We start from the raw sequence: 24,326 nt of genomic DNA on the forward strand, positions 1-24,326 counted from the left end.
TGAGGCATCTGAGGTTTCCTTTGCTTGCAGATTTTTTTTTTCTTGTCCAGATTTTGCCCATTTGAAAACAGAGGAGTAGCTGAAGTCTGAGGCCACATTAAGAATTATACTCCTGTTTCAGGGCTAGGGTTGGGCTGCCAAATTTTATTCCGTTGTCAAATCCACATTAAGTAGAAGCATTTGGTCTGGTTGGTTGTATGCTTTTTTCTGCTGAGCTTAGAGTGTATCTCCTTGTTCTGCAGGTTTTGAGTCCGTACTAGTACTGTCAACTGCCAGAACTGGGACTGTGAAAGTTGGGAGGTAGTTTAGAGACTTCTGCCTTTCACTTGTGGTTACTGTTTCCCTGCTGAGGCATAACTGACCCCATGAGTACTCTTGATTTCATTGCAAAGTCAAACTGATGGTAAAGCTTTGACTTTGCACTGGAATGGATTTGGGGCATTCTTAAATTCAGTTACAGCTCAAGTGATTTCTTTTGAATGTTGTGAATTGTGTAATGTAGTCTGAAGATTGCGATATACTCTTCATTATCGTCATTTAGAAGCATATTTATTAATAAAATAGGGATCTTATTGTTCACGTTGGCATTTGCCATGAGACTGCTTAGTGTGTTAGACCTCCGGTGCAAGTTTGATACAATAAAACTATGCTTATATACCTGTGTTCTGAGAAATGTCTAGAAGGAAAATTGCAAGGGAAAGACCTTAAAAAAGGTCTGCTCTGTCTGCATGTGGCCCCTTGTAGTAACTGCTCTTCCAGGTGAGTATTGATAAGAGACATTTTAAAAGCACAAAAATGTACTCGTAACTATTGTCCGTCCGTTTTCTTTTTTCAGTGTAGCCCTGACTATGCTTCAGCCTGATCCATCTTGAATGCGCACCATTCCTTGTGGAGGAGAAATTTGTATTGCTGTATTGTGCCCATTATGTAAAATTATGCCAAAAATGATATAAAAAGAAATAAATGAAAGTATTGATGTAAAAAGTAAGAGAGAGAAAAAGGGAAGTACACTGTGATCAATATCAGAAACAGACAAGGATAAATGAATACAAACACTGACAGATGTACAGGAAAAAAGTTCACTGTCTTTACACCAAAAAGTTACACAGGCAACAGAAAAAAACCAAACAAGCAGAAAACCCCCAACCCCTGAATATTACTAGATTTTTAACTTGCTGTGTAATTGCTTTGTATAAACGCTGATGAATAACAAAGCTCGTCGTGGCTATGCACCATGCAATTAGTCCTGCGAGACTCACTGCGGTAGTAGTAGTTTTCTGTGTACGGGTCTCTCTGCTAGCAAAATGTTCTGCTGTGAATGACATTGTGAATCCTTTTCATGTTCTTTGGATCTGAACACTGTCTCAGCCGTGTGCAATCAGTCATAATTTCTTATGTAAAAAGGATTTTTATTTTAACCTTGTTTGGTTCAGAAAAAAACCCAGTTGCTCATTTTGGTTAGTGCTAATGCTTATGCTGTTACAGGGGGTAGTTTCAAACTGCTGCACTTCATAAATGTGCATGCTGATTAGAACTTTTATTTTCCATAACGATCTAGTAATGTAGTGATAATGCAAGTAATAGCCCATACCTAATGATTTCGTGTCCAAGGACTAAAAGAATTACTGTAATATATTTAGTGCCAGGTTCTGAGAAAGAATTGTAAATCCATTTCCTTATGCATTCTTACTAGACATGTGTACGTTGTTTGTCTAGCTGCCAAAGGAAAGGCCTATAAAAAGAATAAAATAAAATGAGGGTACCTGATTTCTGATTCTGCTCTCTTCTGAAGAGGAAGCAGCTGAACCAATGTTCCTGTTCAAACTGCAGAATGTCTGTGGAACAAAATGACAATCTGTTTTGAAGGCATACGGCAGAGACTGGGTACCTGGGATGAAGGTTCATGTGGACTGCTTCTCATTAATGCTTCTGTTGCAAACAGTGCAAGTTGACTATAGGATAAAACCAGAAGTAGTATCAGAAGCTGGAAGAACACAAATCGAATTTTCAAATTAATTTAGACATAATCTTGGGGTCTTACTGGGATTAATTCACCAAAGATTTCTCAGTCCTGTCTCCTAGCTGTGTGAAAACATGATCGGGGCTGGTATATTGGCCTAAAACCAGAGTAATCTCATTGAATTCCGTGATACTGTTTCAGCTTGCTCTGGTATAGCTGAGATGTGGAATTTGAGACACTGTTTGTTGCACAAAAACTTTCTGAATCTGCAGAATTCTCCAGATACTTGTTACATCCTCCAAATGAAATCAGCGTCCTAACAGACACCATTGCAAGGGGAGATGATTTCACTTTCTGTTTGTTGCTTTCCTTATCGTTCTTTGGAGAGTGATGCTGGTATGAGGTAATACTTACAGAAACACTGTAGCCAGTGAAACTTCTGGCAGTAGCGCTGGTTTACCTTGGTTTCAAGTGTCCATGAAATTACGATTTGCACAGGGTTACTCTTCCTGCTTCTGGTAAAAAAAGATTTAATAGTGAACCTGCCCAAAACAGTTCTCTATAGAATGTAACTGATTTAACAAAAAACCCCCTAATGTCATGAGTAATTTTTACAAATACTTTTTTTTTATTGTTAAATCCAATGGTTATAATTGATTTGATGTGACATACATTTTCTTCCTTTAAACTAATTTTTTTGACAATGTTCTTCAGTCAGTGGCAGCAAGGACTAAAAGCTGCTAGTGCAGAAAAAATGACCTGCCTTTTCCCTCAATCCTGTGTTAGTTCTCAGGTTTTGCAGATGGCTGGTGGATCTCTCCACCAAAAAGGCACTACCTTTGCACCACGCCGCCTGCATGATTGTATGCCAGCGTCACCTCATAATGTTACAAAAGAGGATAACTTTCCTCTTGCAGTGCTTTCCCTGCAAGTGTACCGGGCATGACCTTGGCACTTGCGCTTTACCTGCTCAACCTACTCCTTAAGGATTGAGGATCACGATGACTGAAAGAATGGAGACTGCTGAAAGTGCTTCTGCTTGTAAACTACCCTGTTAAGATATCTGAATAGGCTCTATTCCTGTGAACAGTGCTTAACAAACAAACAAACAAAACCAAGCAAAACAACTTTGTTCTACCGAGAAAAACACATGCACACACACCCCCCCCATCCTAGATTGCAAAACGTTGATAGACTGTAAATAGTAGTGACAGGTTGTGATAGACTGTAAATAGTAGTGACAGGTTGTGATCAAGGGGAGGAATGTGGAAAGCAGCTGAGATGTGAGTTTGTAGGGAGATTTTGTTTAACTTGATGCACCAAGCTGGAAGTTTGCAGTAGTTCAGGACCTGATTCACAGCTGGACACCAAGCCCCTGCCTTGGGGGAGCCGACTTACCTGTCAAAAACATGGGGCACAAGGCAGGGCACAAGAACTTTCAGCCATTCAATTGTAATCTAGCGCTGCAGGTACGGCAAACCTTTGAGCTTACAGTGTCTATAGATTTGTTGTCACCTTTAAATCAGTTGCTTAAACTCTTGGGATTTTACTTATTCTTACTCCATTGAGAATGTGATCTGCAAATCGTCTTAGTGTCTTCTTTTTTGCTCAGTTCGAATTTTAGCAAAGAGTGGTGAAAGGAAGAACTATTGCTGGTGTGAGGTAGGAGAGAGCAGATGAGTTATTTTGTTAACATGGCTCTTATTTATGGTAGTGTTTAACTAACAAGGGCTGTACCTAGCAAATTCAGTGACTTTTTTTCTGCATTCCTCCTCACAACGATATAAGCACAAGACCCATGTGTTTTTACCACTTTGTTATGCAAATGTGCTGTGTAGTATCAGTGGTAAGATTGATGAAAATATGTGCAGCATTTGTTAGGGCAGCTTGCTTGTCATCATTTCCCTCTGTCATCTGCATCTTGTTAAAATGTATGAACGCGTTTGATACATTTGAATAATCTTGTCTGATGTGTATCCGTGAGAGGCAGCGGCTCCCAAAGCCTTGCTCCTGCAGAGCTCCTTTAAGATCTCGCAGATGTAGCCCTGCTGTCTGCCCTCCGTGATCTGAGCGCGCTGTTTTCCAAGCTCGGATCAAACCCAGAAGGGACTAGGAACGGTGAGCTACTGCTACTGGTGGTAGATTCAAGTTGGCGTCCTTGATGTAAAGGCACTCGAAGTTTTGCTTTGAAAAAGAAGATACTTTTGAAAGGTTGCCAAGCCCTGCTCTAGATTACATGTTCCTTTTGACAGCAGTTCTTTTTCTCCTTTGTGTTTGGGGACTACTGATACATAAGACTAGTCAAATATAAGTGGTCCCCTTTTGCCCCTTCTTGCTGAACCATAGCAGTCCTTTGACCTTTGCCAGGCAGGTGGCTTCAGTTGCTTTAAAGGTGAAGTGAATTGAGTGTGTAGATTCTGTTAGTGATACAAATTCTGTAAAATATCCTTTCTTTCTAAAGCTGAGATGGTCTTTTTTCTCATTTAGCCTAATTTCCTAGGGGAAAAATACAGATGACATTTTTCACTCTATTTGTTTTAGGAAACATAGACTACCTTAAATCGCTTTCCTTTTTTTGGTTTTTGCTTTTCTGTTTGGGTTGTTTTTTTTTTTTTTCCATCTGTGCTATAACAGTAAAGGTTGATGAGCAGTGTTGACGATGTGCTGATATAAACGCAGCCAATTGCCAAATCCCTGCCTCAGCCTTGTTAAATGTGCGTTTACATGATGGTGTGGTATCATTTCTGCATTTATGTAGCTGCAGGCACTTTCCTGGGTTCCCAAGCTTGATATAAACATTCAGTTAACTCTGCTGTTTCTTGTTATACTTTTTTATATAACAATTATAGTGCTTCTAAGTGTCACCGTCAAATTATTGTGCATGGATTTTGAATGAATGAAGTTTCAAAGTAATCAAAAACCTGGAGTGAATGTGGTGGTTTTGGGGTTTTTTTTGTTTGTTTTATCCATGAGAGAGACTGGACAGTTGCAAGTGTGTTTCTAGTTCAGATAAAACTTGTAAATGTTTTAGACTTCAGCTGAGGACACGACATATTCAGACCTTTCTGCCTTTGCACAGGGGGTAGTACATGTAGGGTGAGGTCTTTAGGACTTCCATTTATTTGCATTTTGCAAATAAATAAATAAAATGTATAACTGTGATTTGCTTCATCCCTTCTCTTGTCATTTCAAGCAACGGCCTCTCCAAATCGGGCAATAAACAACCATCAGCGTTGACCCCTGAAAAGTACATATTTTGATGCCTTCCCATGTATGCTACGGTGTCGTTTCTGCATTTATGTAGCTGCAGGCAGTTTCTTCTGCATTCCGGCTTATTTGTTCCACAGAGGTCTTGACTCCTGTCAGGAAAGCCTGAGTGATCTGATGGGCACCCACCATTTTAGTTTTGCCATTGCCTGCCTGTTCTGCATAAACTAATAGAGAAGGTTCTTACAAGGCTGGTGAGTTAACAGATTGTCTTAATTGTTTCCCTTTTATTGTTACCCAGCATATATGCTCATTCATTGATATGGTTCAGCTGTGGTTATCACAGAGCTTCATTTTATCCTCTATTGGTTTGTATTGAGGTATATTTTCTGGTATGGCTTTTTTTATTGCCTTTGCACTGTACTCGTTCCTTGGATTTTATATTTAGCGTCATATTTCTTATATTATAATCTCCTATTTTGGAGCCAGAACCTGTTCTTTGGGATGTTAAAAGCAAGACGATCAGACCACTTTTAAACTCAAATTTTGTGAGGGCAGAGTGTCCTTTGAATCTATCATTGAACATGCAATCAATGGATGAAAGATTCTGATTATCAGCAGTTATTTCTGAGGAAAGGAGCCTCAGAAGAAAAGTATCCAGAGAGCTCTTACCTGAAATTGATACATAGAAACTGTCTGGAGTTGTTGCTTTAGGAAGCCCAGAAAAAAAGTCTTCCTTTATGTTATCCGCCTTTTGGAGTAATCATTGGCTATCACCAGGCTGACCTTTTGAAATACCAAAAATAATGACTTCTGTGTTGTGAAATCTGTAAGATCTGAAATACTGGGAAAAATTGAAGTCAAAGTTTATTTCTTGAAAATATGTCCAGCAGCTTTAACCTTTTCTTCAGATTTCATAAGAATGATTCATATAGTTGCATATTTTTATGCCCAAACCTAGTTTTTCAACCAGGTTGTAAGAAATATCAGAAATGTGATTTTAGTCAACTGTTCCTTTGACAGCAGCCACTGAAGTTAATGTAACGAGATAAGCTGGTGGCTTTTTTTTTTTCTTCCCCCAAATGGAAACTTGGTTGAAGTCTCCTTTCAAAATTTGGTTGCTTGCTCAAATGCAGATATTATGTGCATAATGAGGGGTAAAACTGACAGGAAATGTCTGTCACTGGAGTAATGAATATCAAATGATCAGTTTGAAGTGAATGAACTGTAAAATATATAATTATCATTCATTGTTCTATACCTTTGCAATAAAAAGCATGAAATGAAATTTGCAATAAAATGTGTCCTATCTGCAACATTGTAGGACAAAAGCTGATATGTCACGGGTTAAAATCAGTCTTACTTATTAGCAATTCATAGAAGTAGTTGATAATTAAGGACAAAGTGATGAAGCTGGGAAAACCAGTATTTGGTACTTAGATATGAGACATAACCAATTAACTAAAAAAACCCCAAAATGTGTAGAAGATGCAATTTCATTTTTCTTCCATCGTTCTGTTTTCCGTTCGACAAACAAGTTTTTCTACACTGGCCAAAGCCCTGGAAACTCTCTTTACAGCAGGTAGCAGTAATTAAGAAATGATCTGTGTAATTATCAAGGAATACTAATACGTAATGAATTGAAGCTTAGCTGTTTTTAAGATTAGGCAGACAGAGATGAATGCTGAATGAATTCATAGACCTAAAGAGAATATCTTATGCAAGCACTCATGTCAAGCTGTTCCGAGCAATTCATTATTCTAGTATTATATGATACGTTTTTTGGAGGAAAAAAGTATTGATTGCATCCAGTCTTTCAGAGTTTCTCAAAATTAGATGTTTTCTCTGAGACATGTATTTTGGTTTTGGTGGAGAAATATAGCTGAGTTATCAACTTCTAAACAATATGCATGCAAAGGGATTGTGGTGCCTGAGGGCTGGATGTCCTGTCTGTCTAACCATTGATTATTTTACTCTTGTTTGTCTGCTTGGTAGTCCTCGTAGCCCGTAACACAATATGATGTTTTACATCAAGATTCAAAACAGCAGTTTTCCATCATCATCATCTTATTTTCCTTCATTTGCTTTAGTCCTGTCAGCAGACCTAGTGGCTGGCCCATACCTCATGGGGCACATGTGACTTTCATGGAGTTCATGAGACTCCTGTTCCCAGAGTGCATGTATCATCTGACAAGCAGCAGGGCTGTGCTGGAAAAGGAGGAGGTGGCTAATCTTAATGCCTGTTGTTGGGACGAAGTGCAAAGTAGAATCACTGGAATTCCTGGATTTCTGGAATCCAGGAATCACTGAAGCAGATGTCACTTGGTTGCCATGCAAGCGAGTGAAGCATTCCATCCCACAGCAGAGAAAAGGAGCCTGCTGGCGTTGTCATCTCCCATCTGTGACCCAGTTGCAGACCTGTGTTTTTTAATGGTGAGGAGGTTTTACCATGTGGTTTTATACAGTCAGGAAGATTAGTCTTGCCATAGTTTTTTCTTTACTGTGAGGTCCCTTGTACAGTGTGCCACGAGTCTAAAAGCATTTTGGCATTGTCTGAGTAGGGCGGAAACACAGACAGACACTAATAATTTTTGAAGGAGGAAAAAACCCAAAAAGAAAACTTTGAGTAATGTTTATGTTTGTATCTGAAAGGCAATGCAGAGCCCAGAACGCTGGCTTCAGTTATGCTTAATAACAGAGGGAGGAAAAAAAAGGTAACCCGTACATTCAAGTGATCTCTAGGTTTCTTTCCTGTATTTGGATATCTCCTTCCCCACTCATTTATATGATCAGGCTAAAGTGAGAGGGATAATTGTACAGGGCGGTCACTTGGAGTACTGCTGGAAAGCTGTCTTAAATCATTGTGGAAGTTGATAGATTGCTGTCATTCCTAGAGGCTGAGATCTAGAAAGTCTCTTGGCACTGTGGTTGGAGCCGTATGGGGACAGGAGTGTGTTATTTGTTGGTGCAATGTCATGGTCCAGCTCTGACTGGAACGACTCAGTGCTTGCTAACTGACTCCTCATACAGGCAAATTCTGCCACACTTCAACTCTGAGCACCAACTGTACTCAAAGTTTGTTATTTAAATACATAACTGTGGATACGAGGAGGGAGTATTTGCTAATGTATGCATTGTATTTTAAAACTAGGCTGTTGGCAACCTAATTTCTATGTAAATAGACTGATACATTTCAAATCGTCTAGAAATTAGGAGACACTCTGAGGATGTTGAAGGGGAAGAAAAGAAAAATTAAGAAGCCATTTTCCGGTTGAAATGCAGAAAAGATAGGTGAGGGAGTTTTGAGGAAAGAATAAACCATTCAAGTAGGATGAGTGATAACTTTAGGTTTACATCTGTAGAAAATGTCCTGAGAGAAAGAAGGTTGCCTTGGAAAAAAATAAAGGCTGCATTGAAATGAGAAGAAGCATAAAAGACAATTAAATTAGACATTGTGTTATAAAGTCAGAGCTGCTTATAATCAGAAATAGTCTCAAAGCTTAAAAAAATGCTTATTTCAGGCAGTTCTTAGGTCTAAACTAAGCTGTTAAAAGAAAATAAACTACAAAAAATGAAAGTGTAGACAGAATATGGCTCAAAAATGTAGTATTGTTACGAAAAGCAAGATGTCTTTATGCTTGACATGCTGATTATATAGCCCATGTAATTACATGCATTCTTCTGTCTTGGATAGCTGAAACACATAGGTCTTAACTATTAGAATTTGTGGAACACCCACATTCCTATTGATTTTTTTGGGGAGACAAATTATTTGTTTTGGACTGTGTAGAAGCCTCAGTCAAGGACCACAAACTAAATAAGAGGCACTGTGTAAAAGTGAAAAGAAGTTGGACCCTGTCCCAAAAACCTGTTGTTCTTCAGGAGAAAATAGACAATCTATAACAAATGACCATCGTGGATACAACCCCACTGTAGCAATACCAAACCAGAAGATGCTCCCTCGTTATCTTTATCCTCCCTGTGTGTTATTTACTGCATCCCTGCTTTCCGCTGTGATTGAGACAGACGACACCATCAGTTACCATCTGCATTGTGCATAGCAAAAGTTATGTAATCATTATTTTATTAATGTATGGGATCATGTAATAAATGCCAATTTTTTAAAGGCATATTGTGGAGAGAGGTTTGGGGTGAGGATGGACAGTCAGTTAATGTATTTATTTTGAGGTACATTTCAATTTAAGAGCCATCTGAACACAAAATCTGGAAATACTGGCAAATGGACTTTACTCTGTGTTTCTCTGTAGTGCACTTCTACCTACGCTATTGATAGTTATTTTTACACTTAATTGTTTAATTGTGGATTTTGGTACATGACTATTAGACAGGATGTCCTAACATGAAACTCTGTAATTTGTATATAACAGATGTGTTCCATCTTACATGTGGACATCTTGCAGTATAACAGTGATTCTGACATGTGTAGTCCATTTGTGGTTTAACCATAACCCTAAAATGGTAAAAGACATCCAGAGGATACGTACTGTAAAGTTTTCTTATGCTCCCAGCCTCTATGTTTTTGTGCATGGTCACATATTTCCCTTAACCTTTCAGCTTCACAAGCCTTTGCTCACATAAACGTGTCTAGAATTTATCAGTGTCTCTGTTTCTTGCACTCTTCCTATTTTTCCCCTCTTAAAGCATTTGAGTTTCTTGGTTTCTGATGAAAACATCTCTTTTCGATAATGCAATCACTATTTCAAAAACAGCAAGGCTAATTTGGAAAGAGTGGTGGCCATAATAAAGAAAAAAGATCACTAGCCTCTTTCAAGATAGCCTGGGGCCCCATCTCTCTGTATGAAGTAAAGGACAGGTAATTTGAAACAATACCTGTTCTTTACATAATCAGGTTGTCTCTAGTGGAATATCCTTCAGCCCCTGCTGTATGGAAATCTGTAATTTGGAACAAATAATGGAAAGATGAACATCAATACCTTCTTCTATTTTAAAAAAATAAAATACTCCTTTAAAATCCATGGCATTAGGATTTAGCTCATTTCCCAAGATTTCCAAATGTGTAGGCTTATGTGTAGGAGCATGGGATTTCAGTGAGATTAAATTTGTGATAACACTCGAGAGTCTGTGCTATCAAAATAGTGTGGCACAAAATTTTATAAAGGTTACAATTTCTTGAGATTTTTTTCCTTTATTTTAGCCTCATAATCTAATAGTGGTTTTAACTTTGAATTTTTCAATATACCATTCTCAGCTGCAGAGTATTGCTGAAGTTCTTGAGACATAATTGCATAAAAACTAAGTTACTTTTATTTTCATTTTTAAAAGTTCAACTTAAGTTACTATTTACAAAGAAAAACTGTTGCTAATCTGAATGATAAAGTGCTGAAAAACTAGTACCTTTGAAAATCTGCTCAGCAAATGTTAAAATGTCTAGTGTTCTATAATAGTTACAATGTTTGTTTTAGAGATGTCATAATTGAGGCCATTCATAGGAAGAAATGCCAACAGTTGGAATTCCCTGGTTTTAATATTTCAGGCAATCAGAGAGGCATTATATGTGCAAATTTGTTCTTTAGTTAAACAGATCTGCAGATCTGTAACTCCTCAATAAGGTCTATCTTTGGTGCTATTAGGGAATTACTCTTGCTTTTCTGCAAAATCATTGAATTTTTTGTTTGTTTCCTGTGGCAGCACACTGTCTAGATAAAAATGTTTACTAGTGATCTGTACATTCCTCAGCATTGCTTTAAATATCCGTATTATTTACAAGACATTGATATCCAGTCCATGAAACTACTGTGCTGGAATCCCTGTTCAGATAGTATCATCTGACAAAACTCTTCAGAGGACACTCCTTTATTGTTTATTTAAGGAATAAGGACTAGAGTCAGGTTTATTTAAAATGCGTGCTGTAAACTCTCATAATGGAAAAATAAATCCATAAGCTTTCAGTCCAAACAAAAAAAGATAAAGCATGTAAGAATGGGGCAGCTTCATATAGTGAACATGGAGTTATTAAATACGAAGAAAGTTAAATGAAATGGTAGAGGGGTTAAATGTTGTGAATCTCAAGCTTTTATGTAGTTTTTAAATGAGAATGAGGCTGCTCGTAAGAAATTTGTGTTGAATTAAAGGTCAGCATGGGTAAGCAAGATAAATGAAATGTTTTTTGAGTACAACTAAATACATAGGAAAACACAACCTCGTTTGTTTATGACCTTTTTCTGTCCTTATGCCATGAATGAAAACATTTTTATGCTATTAGATACTTTCCCCAAGATTTTCAACTGTATAGACTTTCATGCATGAGGACTTAATCAGATGTGGGCTATTGAAGTTCCCATGGCTAGTTGTGGGACAGACTCATCATCTAATTCCAATTTTGTTCCTTTATATATGGTACACAGGCAACTTCCTGGTCTGAACATTGAGGCATATAGACTGTGGTAGTTCAGAATTCAGTTTTGCATTCTCTGTAGTCTATTTGTTATGACAAATAACAATAGATAAATTTATAAGGACTGGACATCTTAATCAAGGAGATGAAATCTCTTTTGTATTAATAAAAATAACTTGTAAGCTTAGAGACGGTTTAAGGCATAAAGCACAACTATGTGGTCTATTACCTAAAAGATGACAATGAGGCATAGTGTAAAGGTTTATTATATGCATATGTAAATTCAAAATGTGCTTTTCAGAAATAAGGGTCAAAAGTAAAAATGCTGCTAAAAGTTTTACATATCAATATTGTGAGTGGAGTTTTATGCAATTTGTAGCTAGACTGTTTTTCCTGAACAGTACAGGTTTGGGTTGACCAAAGCATTTAGTAAGTTCCTATTAAGTGTTTAATATTGATTTGGTCAGTGTTAAAAATAGTATGTCTCCTCCACTCCGGGGGAAAAAAAAAAAAAATTGCACGAGAATCAAGCATATTTATAGCTACATAAACTTCTAAGCATGCCAGAATAAATACAGAGTATGTTAGAAATAGCCAACTGCCTAATATTATCAAGTCCATTAGACAAGGCACTTGATGCTTTTGGTCAAATAAGCTTGTAATAAGAATGAGCTACTAACAAAGGAGTCCTTCACCTCAAATTTTTCCCTTTTTTTAATGTAAGAACAAATTTTGCTAATGGGAATTGTCATTATTGAAAGGCCTTCTCTTGGGGCCAGAAAACCTGCTCATGGCAGAAGACTTTCTTGTGCAGTTTGTTTCCTGCAAAATAGGTTTTTGTTGTGCAGTATGATCAAACCAATGCCAACTTATCTGTAGGATCTCCACTGAGTAATTTAACGTTGCTGAGATGCACTGCTTATAAGGTATTCTTTAGTTAAAATGTTCTCCAAAGAGTTCACATCTCATGATCACGTATCATAAATCATATAATTTCTGCTTTAACTGAACCTAGTGTCAAAACTCACATTGCCTTAATTGGAGCAGGAATTTCACATTAGTATTTTGTGTAAAAGCACTTAAAGCATTATGATTTAAAGTTACCTATCTAAAAGTAAACTCGGAACATAACTACTGGTGTTTCAGTAATTCAGGCAATGACATCACATGGAGAACTAAGCGTGTGAGACGGAAGAATAAATTTCTTCTTTACAATTTGTCTTTGACAAAATGTATAAAATGTGTTTCATATGTGAAAGTTTCAGGAAAGTTTTCAGTTTCTTTTGTATGTAGAGAAACATAAGATTCTCTTTTCTGCTGATATAGCCACTCAATGGTTTTTTTCCTAATGCTGAGAAAGATTTAATCCTGTAAAATGCCAACATTTGTTTACTTCTCCTATTTCCCAGCCTTATTCAGTTTCCACTTCTAGATTAGTTTTTCTTCCTTCAAAATGCATTTGTCCATGTCCTTGTTTTCTCTGCCTTCCAGAGGAAGACTTAAATTCTTTACCAAACTCCTAATCCTCATTTCTTTAGTGACCTAAGCCCCCAAATCTGCCTATCTTCTGAACTCTTTGTTCTTAGCTTCTACTTCATGAGATTTTTAGATTTCTTTCGTATCCTCGGTTTCTAGCCCCGGCCCATTCTGGAGCAGGCAATGCAGGAAATCCAGGTTTGCATCTCTGGTTGTATCTTGACTCTTAGAAAGACAGGATTCCAACAGGCTGAGCTGAAGATCATTGAAGTTAGCAGATGAAAGGACTTAGAGCTGAACTAAGTGGTAAGAAAGCCTAAATTTTCTGCCAATTTTACTGGAATCAGCAACATCTTTAAGCTAGAGATAGAGATGAGAAAACTTATTATCAGTACATTGAAATGAAAAATAGATCCATTATGCTATTTTGGAAAAGAAAGAAAACATTTGCATTCATAAGGCAATTCTTAACCCTTATAATTTGCTACCTCAAGTTTTAACTTCCTAAAGTTTAGAAATCAGCAGTTAAATCAGCTAGACAATATTGACTCTGCCCTAGTGTCAGTAGTTAAAGCTTCTAATACTCACTTTTTTTTCCTTTCATAGTTCTTTTATAATGTGTTATTTTTGGATCAGTGACATTGTCTAAGTATTTTAAGTCAGAAACCATCTGAATTTTGGAAATACTGTTGTACTGTATGCCTTGTACACATGCTGCTTTCCACCCACTCCCCTCACCCCAAACAAGTGTCTCTCTTGGGTTATAGAAAAGATGTTGTCTTTTCTCATAAGATGATGTCCTCGTACATTTTGTCTATATTGTGGTCCAGTTATAATAATACTTCTGCACTGACAAATTGCAGCTGTGTTCACAGGCATTAAGACTTGGAAGTTTTAATTTACGGAGAGTATGATTGCCTTCAGAAAGCCCTGTGCATGTCTTGCAGTCTGATAAAGCAGGCAGTCGCCTTTTAATGTTGTAGACATTACAGACGCAGTTTTGTGTACCTATAGCCATACTCATAGTAAAGGGCTTTTTCATAGGTTGCCAAAGAGCTTGCGAGGGAGGTGGTTGGTATTTTCTTTTCCTACTGCTGATGTATCAATGTCTTGTCTGTGGTTTTGCTCTCTGTTTCTGCTGCAGAGCTTCCCGTGGGCCATTCGGTGCAGGTGTAACGTGCTCAGATGCAATTGTAGTTTGTAGAGGAGTTTGGCGTGAGGGGTTGGTTGTTTTTCTTACTGTGTATCAGGTGGCAAGTAGCAGGGTGGGTTTTTGAGCGTGCCATCTGGAAGGAGTAAAGCCCAGGGCACTGTGCAGAGGATGGGGAAAAGGCACCAAAGTAGAATGCAGGAGTTTGGCATAATTTTGGGGTTCTAAACATCTTCTGGCCTTTCTCTGTATTCATTTAGCTAAATTTTGGGGCTTGTCCTTGAACTGACTTTCAAGACAACATTCCTGGGGGCCTGAGATTTCCTGCAGGCTCTACAGAATGAGTTTGGTTTTCTTTTGCCTTTTTCTACTTCATTGTTTTACGTGCCAAGTGCATTTGCAGATGGAATGCAGAGTGGCAGTTTTCTAGCAAGATGGTTTAATTACATCCAAAGGCTTGTAATCACAGGCTTTGGTGGGACAGACTATGAAAATGCAGCGTAAATGGTGCATACAAATTTTAATGAATTGACCTCTAACTGTAATAAAGGAAAAAGATTAATTGCCTTATCTTAGATGCTACAAATTATTTGCATTATGCTTTTATATGAATGACTAATAAATTACAGGAAGGGAGGCAAGTTTAAAAAAAAAACAACCCACAGCATAGGTATATTTCATCTGTACATCTTAACTAATTATGTTTGAATTCATGAAAGCATCATACTGATTTCAGTTTTTACGCAGCTAGACAAATGCAAGGAAAAGGTAAATGATAAATGCTTTCAGAGAAGATCTTTTTTAAAAAAGACAAAAACATACATTTTTCTTTTTTTCCCCCCAGTTTTAGAGTTAATATAAGTGTGCTACAACTTAATACACCTTAAGAGGGAAACGAATTTTCTGTATATCTCTTACCTGCTGAGTATCCAGCTTGTTCCCTTTTTTGGGTTTAGCTTGCTGTATAGTACTCTGCTCTCACAGTTCCTGAAACTTCACGTACAAATCTGTATATAGATTTCTTCCATCATCTTTAGCAAATGCAAATCAAAAAATGCAGTTTGCCTATCATTTTCTTTTATAGAATGTTGTTAATTGTAAGTACTGCTGAGAAGCATTAAGATTTTTTAGCCATTCGTGCCTCTTCATTTTAAAGATAAAATAAAAAGTTCCCACCTTCTTTTAAAGTTGATAAAAGTTCCGAAAATGTACGTTAATCTTCAAGAGATTCTAAAAACCACCTTATATAATGGGAATTACATAATTTCTTAAATAATGTGAATTTTTTTTTTTTCCCCTATTTAAACATGCAGTTTCATATAGCCTAAAGTAGACAGCATGGCAAAACTTTTTTCTTCTGGTGTTTAAATAAATGCAGTGTGGCGTTACTGTGTCTTTGGAAACCTGACCTAACATTCGACTGTTTTTGATGTAACTGAGAAAAGAATGCAACTTTAACATTGTTTTGGGGGCATTTTAAACTAAATGTAGATTGAAAGGAAAAGCATAACTGTATATATTTACATTAAGATCTTTAGGTTCTAACCAATTATAGTAAAAAAAAAAAAAAAGATTTATTTTCAGAAATGGCTTTGGATATCTGTCAAAAAGGTAAAGCTCTTAAAAAATCTACTCTGCTCATGGGATTTCTGGAATTTTCTGCCAATATTCTATATATGTTGTCTAAAACACAAATTATTCCCCTAAACATGAATACAGCCAGGATCTGAATGTTAGTCTACCTCAAACATATTAAATTTATTTTTCTACAGTAATAAAAATAATAATTTGAAGGTCAGGGCTAGAAAAATGGAGGGTAAAAGGAAATATTGCTTAAGTTACAGGAAGTCATGTTTTGAGGTGCAGGTACTGCACTAAGGCAGAGGAGTTAGCTGAGTTGCAGGTGATGTTTTTACTTCAATACATTAATATTATAAAAGTAGAGAGTAGATAAGGGAGGAAAAAAATCATGTTCTTAAAGAGGGCACAAGTAGAAGAATATGTAATTTGTATTTAAAAATAGGTACTTCTCAAATATCTTGAAATTTGAATCTGTAGCTAGAATGAGGCAGGACAAAACACTTTTGAATTAATTTTTAAAATTCTATTTGTTTTAAAGATACTGCATAGGTATAGGAAGATATCAGAGGCTTATGAGAGGTGTGCTGACCTGTGGATAAATACTGATTTGAACCAGTCTAACATTTTGTAGCTGCCCTTTTGTCTTGGAGGAAGAAATGTAAAGTATTTATTAATCTTGTTATATTTGAAGGTGCTTTTTTTAGAATCTAGTATCTTATGAAAGCCTGTATAGTGGTGTATGCATTTAGTAAGAGTTTCTATGTTAACATTTTAGCAACCTTTAGTAGAGAAAATATAACCAACCCCCCCCCAACCAGAACACCAGCTACTAATCTCACTATTATAGATTTCTTATTTTAAAACAAGTATCCAAAACAGTGTAAAAGGATGAATAATTTTAATGACGTGAAAATATTTCGAATATATAGATCTTCCGATGCAAAAGAATTATTTTGCACTCCCAAAGAGTGTGGATGATTTCCATTATTTTGAAAATTTCCACACCACAGGTTACACAAAGCTTGTATAGTTGTAATTTTTCCTTTGGAGATGCACCTCATAAGAACTTGCAAATAATTCGACCTTTTATTGTATTTTGCTTTTGTTCTATTCTTCCTTTCTTCTTCCTAATACCAGTCTCTAAGGTCTAGGGCTAAATTGTAGAACTTGATCTTAATGTACTTTCTTCTCTTCCCACCCCAATGTAACTTAAGGAATTATGTTGCTGTCACTCATTTGACTGTTGTTATTGCTCATGGGACACTAATGGAAAAAAGATAAGGCTAGCAGAACTGCAGTCACTGTATACTGAGACTGTTTCTTAAGCAAAAGTGTCATCAAAACTAGTCTGTAGAATTTATAGTAGGAAGAAAAGTTTTTTTGTTTTGGTTGGTTTTTTTTGTGTGTGTGTGAGGGCTCAGACAATTAACAGAACCAGGAGGAAGGAAAAGCTGAATTTGGTACTTTAATTTTTAGTTGCATAAGGAGTTCCCTTTTCATGCAAATTCCTATTTACCAGTTCATTATTGTTAACTTGTATCAGCCTTCAATCAAGAGATCGCCTTTTGTTCTGTACAGCATGTGTCAGTCAAAGCCTTTGAGTCATATCAGAGTACCAGTGGAGCATATTTATGTGTCTGGATGTTCAGGCTATTCACATATTCAAATAACAGGTACAGAATACTTCAACTGCCCTGCAAACTGGAATCCCAAATGCCATACAAAGCTCTGAAATTGCATCCATCACTTCTCATATTTCAATATTGACTTTTGGCTTTCATCCTATTACATAAACTTGCCAATCTCTCCTCTGGCTGTACAGTCATTACAAGATGAAGATATTTGAGTTCCCTATTTTCTATTTCACCTTTCCCTGACACATCCCCGGTTTAATCTTCCCATTGCTCAGTTGTTGCAAAAATGGGCAAAACCACTGTGAAGATGAGTATGCTTTCTTCTGAAAGAATATATATTGCAACGTATAAATGAACTCAAAGTTCTCATATTAGTGGTTAGAATATAAAATAATTCAGCTTTAAAAGGACCTCAGCTCATTCTTCCACAATTTCCTAATGATTAAACAAAGAAACAAGAAGGAAAAATAATGAACTTGTTTGCCATAAATAATATTTGTTTGCTTTTTCCAAATAGCCAGTGAACAAAATGATTTGTTAATTGCCCAGCTCTTCTACTGTGGCCAGAACCCTCTCTATTGTCTTGGTGTTTATTGCTACTTTCTTCACATAGAAGAAAGTATGTGGGAGAAACTTGAAACTCCTTGTTGTCTGGGGGTTGTACAGAAGACAAGGCAGGAAAGCGTTTAGGGTTGTGTGTGTGTGTATTTTGTTTGCTTGTTTTTATAGTGGGGTTATTTTAAATAATCCCATCTAGTTCAATTTGGTTTTGCATTAAGTGTCAACCCTCTGTCTTTGAGGTGATTTCTTTTACCTCACCAGATGTTTTCCTCAGCATCTGGTGCACACAACTAAAAAATATGTACAAAAATTACCTTGCATCTGGACTTGGTGAAAACATGGTAGATATTCCTTAATGCAGTGTTCCCTCGTGCCTGGGGTAGTACATTCTTCAAATTGCAATTTGTTTAGGCTAGCACCATTGTATTACTTATGTAGGAGTTCCAAAAACATAACATTCAGATTGTGGCTGTGGGAAGAAAATGCTATTTATAAGCATAGTAAACCTAAGCCTCTTACAAAATAAAAAGGAAGGGGAAGATGCATCTTCATACTGTCCAACAAATAGGAGATGGTTGGTGAGAAGAGGGATGCACAACGAAAGGGTTCAGGAGTAAGACAATCTGATGATACGTGGTGCGTCCCCTACTTTAAAAGCGTCTTTTTGTGTGATCTTCCTATGTACTTCAAGACCAGATATCCTAATGTTCAACAGATGTATTTGAAGGACAGATTTTTCAGAAAAACTTCAGATCCCATTTAAGCGTAACTAAAGCTGGTTAAACGGAAAAGAGGTGGCGGCTTTTATCAGAGTGATTAAAATGTAGAAGTTTATTTTTTGTCTACAATGTACAGAACACAAAAGTAATTTTAGATTTTTTCCAAAAATATAAAATGAGAAGTCGACCAAGAGTCCAATGTTCTCACCTGCCCTTCTGCTTGCCTTTGTGTCTTGACAAGAGTTGTGTTTCTCTGGACGTCCCTTCTCTTGCATCAGAGTTAGCAACTGAAAGCAATTCCTTCAAAAGCGTCTGACCCTAATTATGTCTGACAATTGGGAACACATTACAAATACTTTGAAAACTGGCTTTTTATTTTGGTGTCCTAATTGGAGGGATGTCTGTAAAGTGTTGGTTTTCTCATCAATGAATTGCGGTACAATATGCATATAATTTTGGACGTACGTTAAATAATTTCTCTTATAGATAAAATGAGCTAAATGGATGTAAAACACCAATCAAATTAATTAGGCATACTATTTCTTTTCTAGTGAACAAACACAAGCCCTGGATTGAGACATCGTACCACGGAATCATAACTGAAAACAATGACACTGTAATTTTGGATCCTCCCCTTGTTGCTTTGGATAAAGATGCACCTGTTCCCTTTGCAGGTAGGAGTGTACATAAACAGCAGCATTTGAGCTTATGGATTGCATTATGAAGTTATTAGCATTTGTAAGGAAGGAATTTGTGGTGCAGAGATAATGTAATCTGATGTTTAGAGGCTGTGTCTGAGTACTCAGGACTTGACCATTGGCCCGTAGGCCTTGAAATGAGGTGTCTTTTACAATGAATGTGCCTGCTTGTTTGTTGTGAAGCAGAAGTGATTACAAACAGCATAATACAGCAGGCTTCCACTATCAACATATTTTTTAATGAAAACACAAGAATTATATAATTAAATTTGAATTTGCTTTTATAGAAATGAACCATTACAATTGCCTAAAGTAATAATACATAATTAATTTTGTTTAGTAATAACAGCCCCTGCTTTCTCTCTTCCTATTCCACTCCCTGGCTATGGACAAACTATGTGACAAATATTTAAAGTTGCTCAAATCTTATGTTACTGTGTTGGTACTTTATAACTGTCAAGACTTGGACAGAAAATTTAATGGAGGTTTTGAAGATTTTTGCTCAGATTGCTGTATGATAGATGTATGTCATATAGAAGTTTTTACTTGTATTAAGTCTATTCTTCCTGACACTTATTCTGTCATATTATGAGTTCCTCAAGCAGAAAATAGTACTTTTGCATGTCAAGCAAGTTTTCTCTTAAATTTCCTGTTTCATTAAAAATATTTTTTGAAGAAAAGGGAGAATATTAAGGCTTGATAGCTGTTCTGAAGATCCTAAAGAGATGCAGTTATTAAAAAGATTATATTGCTTAAGAATCTTTTATAAGGAAAGGAACTAGTGAAGATGAATATCCTTGTTCTTATGGAATACAGTCATGTTCACTAAGCAGTAAGACAAAGTACTTGGCCCAAACAGCATTTTATAGCATTATGTAAGAATTGTTATTAGCCATTTTCCCCAAAAGCATATACTGGCATAAACTCATACCCTCAAAACAGGGATTCACAAATGTTTTCTTTATATATTGAACCCCAGTTTAATATCGAGATTGGTTTGTCACTCATGGTGCCCTGTGGTTCTTGGTTGCACAGGACAATTTTCTTCCTCAACCACGTGTGCACTGGGGATGTTCAGTGGAGGGGACTCAGCTAAATTTACTCAGAGGTAAAAGACTCAAAGAGCATATACGTATGGATACCGCAACCTCAGCATGAAACAGTTGGTCTGCTTATCAGTTCCTATGGCACCGAGTTACTTGCTAATGGAGGCATAATCAATGTCCATTCAGAGATAAGTAGACAGCCTCTAACTGGGAGGTACTAATTATAATCAGAGCAGGTGCACTTCATAGAAAAATGCTCAGGGTAAGGTGTCCTTAACTCAGTTACGAGTTTTTGAAGCAAAGGAAAAAGTACGTGTTTCCAAATTATTTTTTTTTTTAATGCGTTCATCAAGAAGTAACTATATGTTAAAACAAACAAAAAGTGTGGAATGAGACTTTGAATGATAAACAGTTATCCGTAACATGTTTGAGTACACTTTTTTCTTATAATGGTAACTTTCATATACATGTGCAATCCATTCTTCCAAATGTTTGTGGAAAACAGTAATGTAAACTTAGATGAAACCCTTGCTAAACTAAACCTATCTGTGAAATCTTCAGGTACAGTTATTTAGGAATGAAGATTGTTTCCTAGTGGAAAGATGCCCTTTTCATTTTGGGGGGATTTTTCTATGACTATGAATGTTCCAACACATATTTGCTGCCTTTACTTGCATTCCCTTGGGATCCTTACAGGGATGTTAATCACATGTGCTGTTTCCACTGATACTTTTACGAACTCTTTGCTGACTGGGGATTTGCTAGCCTGATTATTTTCTTTGGTTTTTACATTGGGACAATTGACATACTTTTAATCAATTAGTGATTTACTCTTCTTGTAGAAAGTCATCCTTTGAAATACTGAACTTGCACAGACAGACTGGCTTTTGTGATAAAAGTTACATTAGACAGTAGTTTTAGTTTCATTTATTTATTTCAATTATTTATATTTTAAGAAGTATTATTGGGCCTAGGAGGGAAAATACTTGGTGTGTATTCGCTGACATTAATAGTTCATTTCCAGGTAATATTGTACATTTGGCCTCATGATCTGCAATCCAGATGTAATATTACAATACTGATTGAACCCTTAATTCCCTTGAAGGGCCTGGATTCCCTACCTGTTTGGAAAAACCTCTATGTGCTGCTTTTTTTTTAAGACTCTTGCCTTTTAAAATTGTTGGAGTAACTTCTTATTTCTGTTTTAAATTTCTGCTTTAATATAATGTAATTTTATTTGGCTTCATAATACCATTAATTTTATTATAGGTCTTTATAGAAAATTCAATTTGTGTAATGTATTTAATAGGAGAAAACTGGAAATAGATACAGCTACAACATTAACAATATTCAGTAGCTGTACATTTAACAGTATTGTAGTGTGAGCTCCAACAGTTCCATTCTCATCACCCTATTAATATTGTCAGTGTTTCGTCCAACTATTGTAGAAAAAAAAATTAAAATTTATAGTATTTTGAAAGATTTTTTCCATGATTCTTTTTTTTTTTTTTTTTTAAATAGGCCCAGATTCAAGGATGTATCAGGGCAGTTTCTGACCTGTGCTTAGATATCTACTTAAATATCCTTGAACAAGCTCTATTAAGACTAAATGTATGTGGTTTCTTCCTCTGGAACTACAGCCGCTGCAATAGTTTACTGGCAGATTGTTGGTTATTCCATCACTATTAGTGTTAGCTTATAAAAGTAGACATTTTTTTCAATAATATGTGTGTATTTGACTTCAAAAAACCCACAAAACCAAACAACAAAAGAACCCCTCCAAAAACCAAAGCAAAAACCAAACCCCAAACCAAACAAAAACCTGCAACCCAGCTGCTATATATCCTTTCAGTTTTCACATGGACATAAGTCCCATAGAAACAAAATTGAACTAACAACAGAAAGAAAACTCTCAAGTTAACCACCAGGTTGATGTTCTTAGGGAATGCCTGTACAGCTACGTAGCTAGATGTTATGTGGACAGTTTAATCTTTCTACTTTTCTTAATTTCTTCCTTTTTAAGTGCTTGTCTTCCATCAGTGACAGGCTCAGGAAAATTTACAGGTTTTATCATTGAAAGGGGTGGCAGGTCACGGTAGGTGAAATGCACATTTATTTCATACTTTTGTTTACTAATTTATACCTATTTATTCCATATTTATTTCTATATCTTGCTAGTGAGGGTGTAGTCCTTTTGGAACCATGCTTAACTTGTGGAAGTAAGGGTAGGTAGTCCTTATGTTTATGGCCAAGGCAAGGAGAGCTTCAGAAAGGAGGTGAAGTAGTGTCAAGCCAGAAAGTATGTAATGTGAAAACGAGTGTGCTGGAGCCATGCGTTGGAGACTATAAACCTCACTGAGTTTTTGTCTCCAAATTGTCTACATTATGCTTTATAAAACAAAGTGAGTGTTGAGGTCTGGGATATCTGTAGATAGGCTAGCACTGTGGTCTCTGGGATTATAATGATGGCAAGACGTGCAATACTAGTAGCAGATACCAGCAGATAATGAGATTGTACTGTTCTTTCCATGCAGGAAAGCACAGGTCTGCTGTACAGCCCTGGCTTAAAGGAGCCAGGAAGGGCTGTTTGTACCACTCACCGTAAAAGCTCGGAGTTCAGCAAGAGGAGCCTGGAAGTGGGCAGGTTTTCCAGCTCTGAGCTGTGTATTTTCAGGGATGCTTTGAGCAATGTACAGATCACCTTGCTCCTGTCAGTTGCCCTGGTGCACAGGTAGTTTATGCATTTCATATTCTTCACCTGAGCAAATAATCTTTCACCTCATAACTACTTTGTTACTATGTACAAAAGCAGAACTAAGCTATTAAGACACGTTGGGTATTCGTCAATAATTCTTATCTGCCCTCAGTGCTTTGGTTTGTTTCCTATACCCATTCTCATGTTCTCATTTTTTTAGTTTAAATGTTAGTTGTGCCATAGACCTACTCTAAACTATAAACAATATTTTTGTTTTCTCTTCTGGAAACTTTAACACTGTTCCTAATACCTGTGCCTTTTTTCCTCTCCATGGCTAAGGCAAGTCTTTTATTAACTGTCTTGTCAACCCCTTCTAGTAGTACACACATTATGGTTCACATCAAACTCCTATTCATGGAGTGATCAAAAGAGAAAATGACTATAATCTGCACTTTTTTCCTCACCTCTGTCTAATGTTTAAAATCAAGGGTGATGACAGGAGAAAAAGGAATCTTCTGTGTAGTTACCCTCTCAACAGGTCTGTGTTTCCAGGGGAGGACTAACGAGAGACTAACAGGACTAAATGCGCCTGTGAAAATGCTAGCTGTCAAATGTGATCAGCCCATTTCATAACTGGAGCATGAAGATTTTCACAAGATTGCAATGAATGGTCTTTGGTGTCTCTTTATGTTACGAATTTATTGTGAATTGTGCAATAATTGGAGTATATCTAAAATCATGGTTCTTAAAATTATCACGGTATGAACGTATTCACTTTCTCTTTTTCATGCAAATACATTTTTAGAGCCCTAGTTTTGAAGGAAAGCTTGAAAATACCATCGCAAATGGTTAAGTGCAAGAAGTAATACGAGTAGTTTTCCAAACTTCAGTTTTTCAAGTCCTGGCATGAAAGGGATTTTCACACACAGGTGTTGAGATACAACTGATCTTTAAAATAACTAGACTCACCACAGCAGCCTGGAGTCTTTTGCAGGGTATCACAGAAAAAAAAAAAACAACCAAACCCCCAAAACATGAAGAAACTGCAACTCCTTTAGAAATAGGTTATGCCTTCCGTCCCTCTCTTCAAACAGTGTTGTGTAGGTGCAGTATGGGCTCACTTATTATCTAATTTAGGGAAATCCATTGGAGGAATCTCTCTTTAAAAAAATGTAATAAAATCCACCCAAAAGAAGAGATGTAACTTTACTTAGATTTGCACC

General features: G+C 36.6%; 1 protein-coding gene across 3 annotated transcripts in view; it reads left to right on the forward strand.

Annotated features, from left to right (window-relative positions):
• Positions 1-24,326, forward strand: part of CLSTN2 (calsyntenin 2) — a 399,465-nt gene that overhangs the window by 135,185 nt on the left and 239,954 nt on the right. For all 3 annotated transcript variants that reach the window (XM_076340846.1, XM_076340847.1, XM_076340845.1), the window contains exon 2: positions 19,216-19,338. Coding sequence is in view for 1 of the 3 variants with exons in the window: in XM_076340845.1 (XP_076196960.1) it covers positions 19,216-19,338 (123 nt within the window). In the remaining 2 variants the exon portion in view is untranslated. The remainder of the gene's footprint in view (positions 1-19,215; positions 19,339-24,326) is intronic.

The sequence above is a fragment of the Aptenodytes patagonicus genome, chromosome 6 (assembly GCF_965638725.1).
Source record: "Aptenodytes patagonicus chromosome 6, bAptPat1.pri.cur, whole genome shotgun sequence".
NCBI lineage: Eukaryota > Metazoa > Chordata > Aves > Sphenisciformes > Spheniscidae > Aptenodytes > Aptenodytes patagonicus.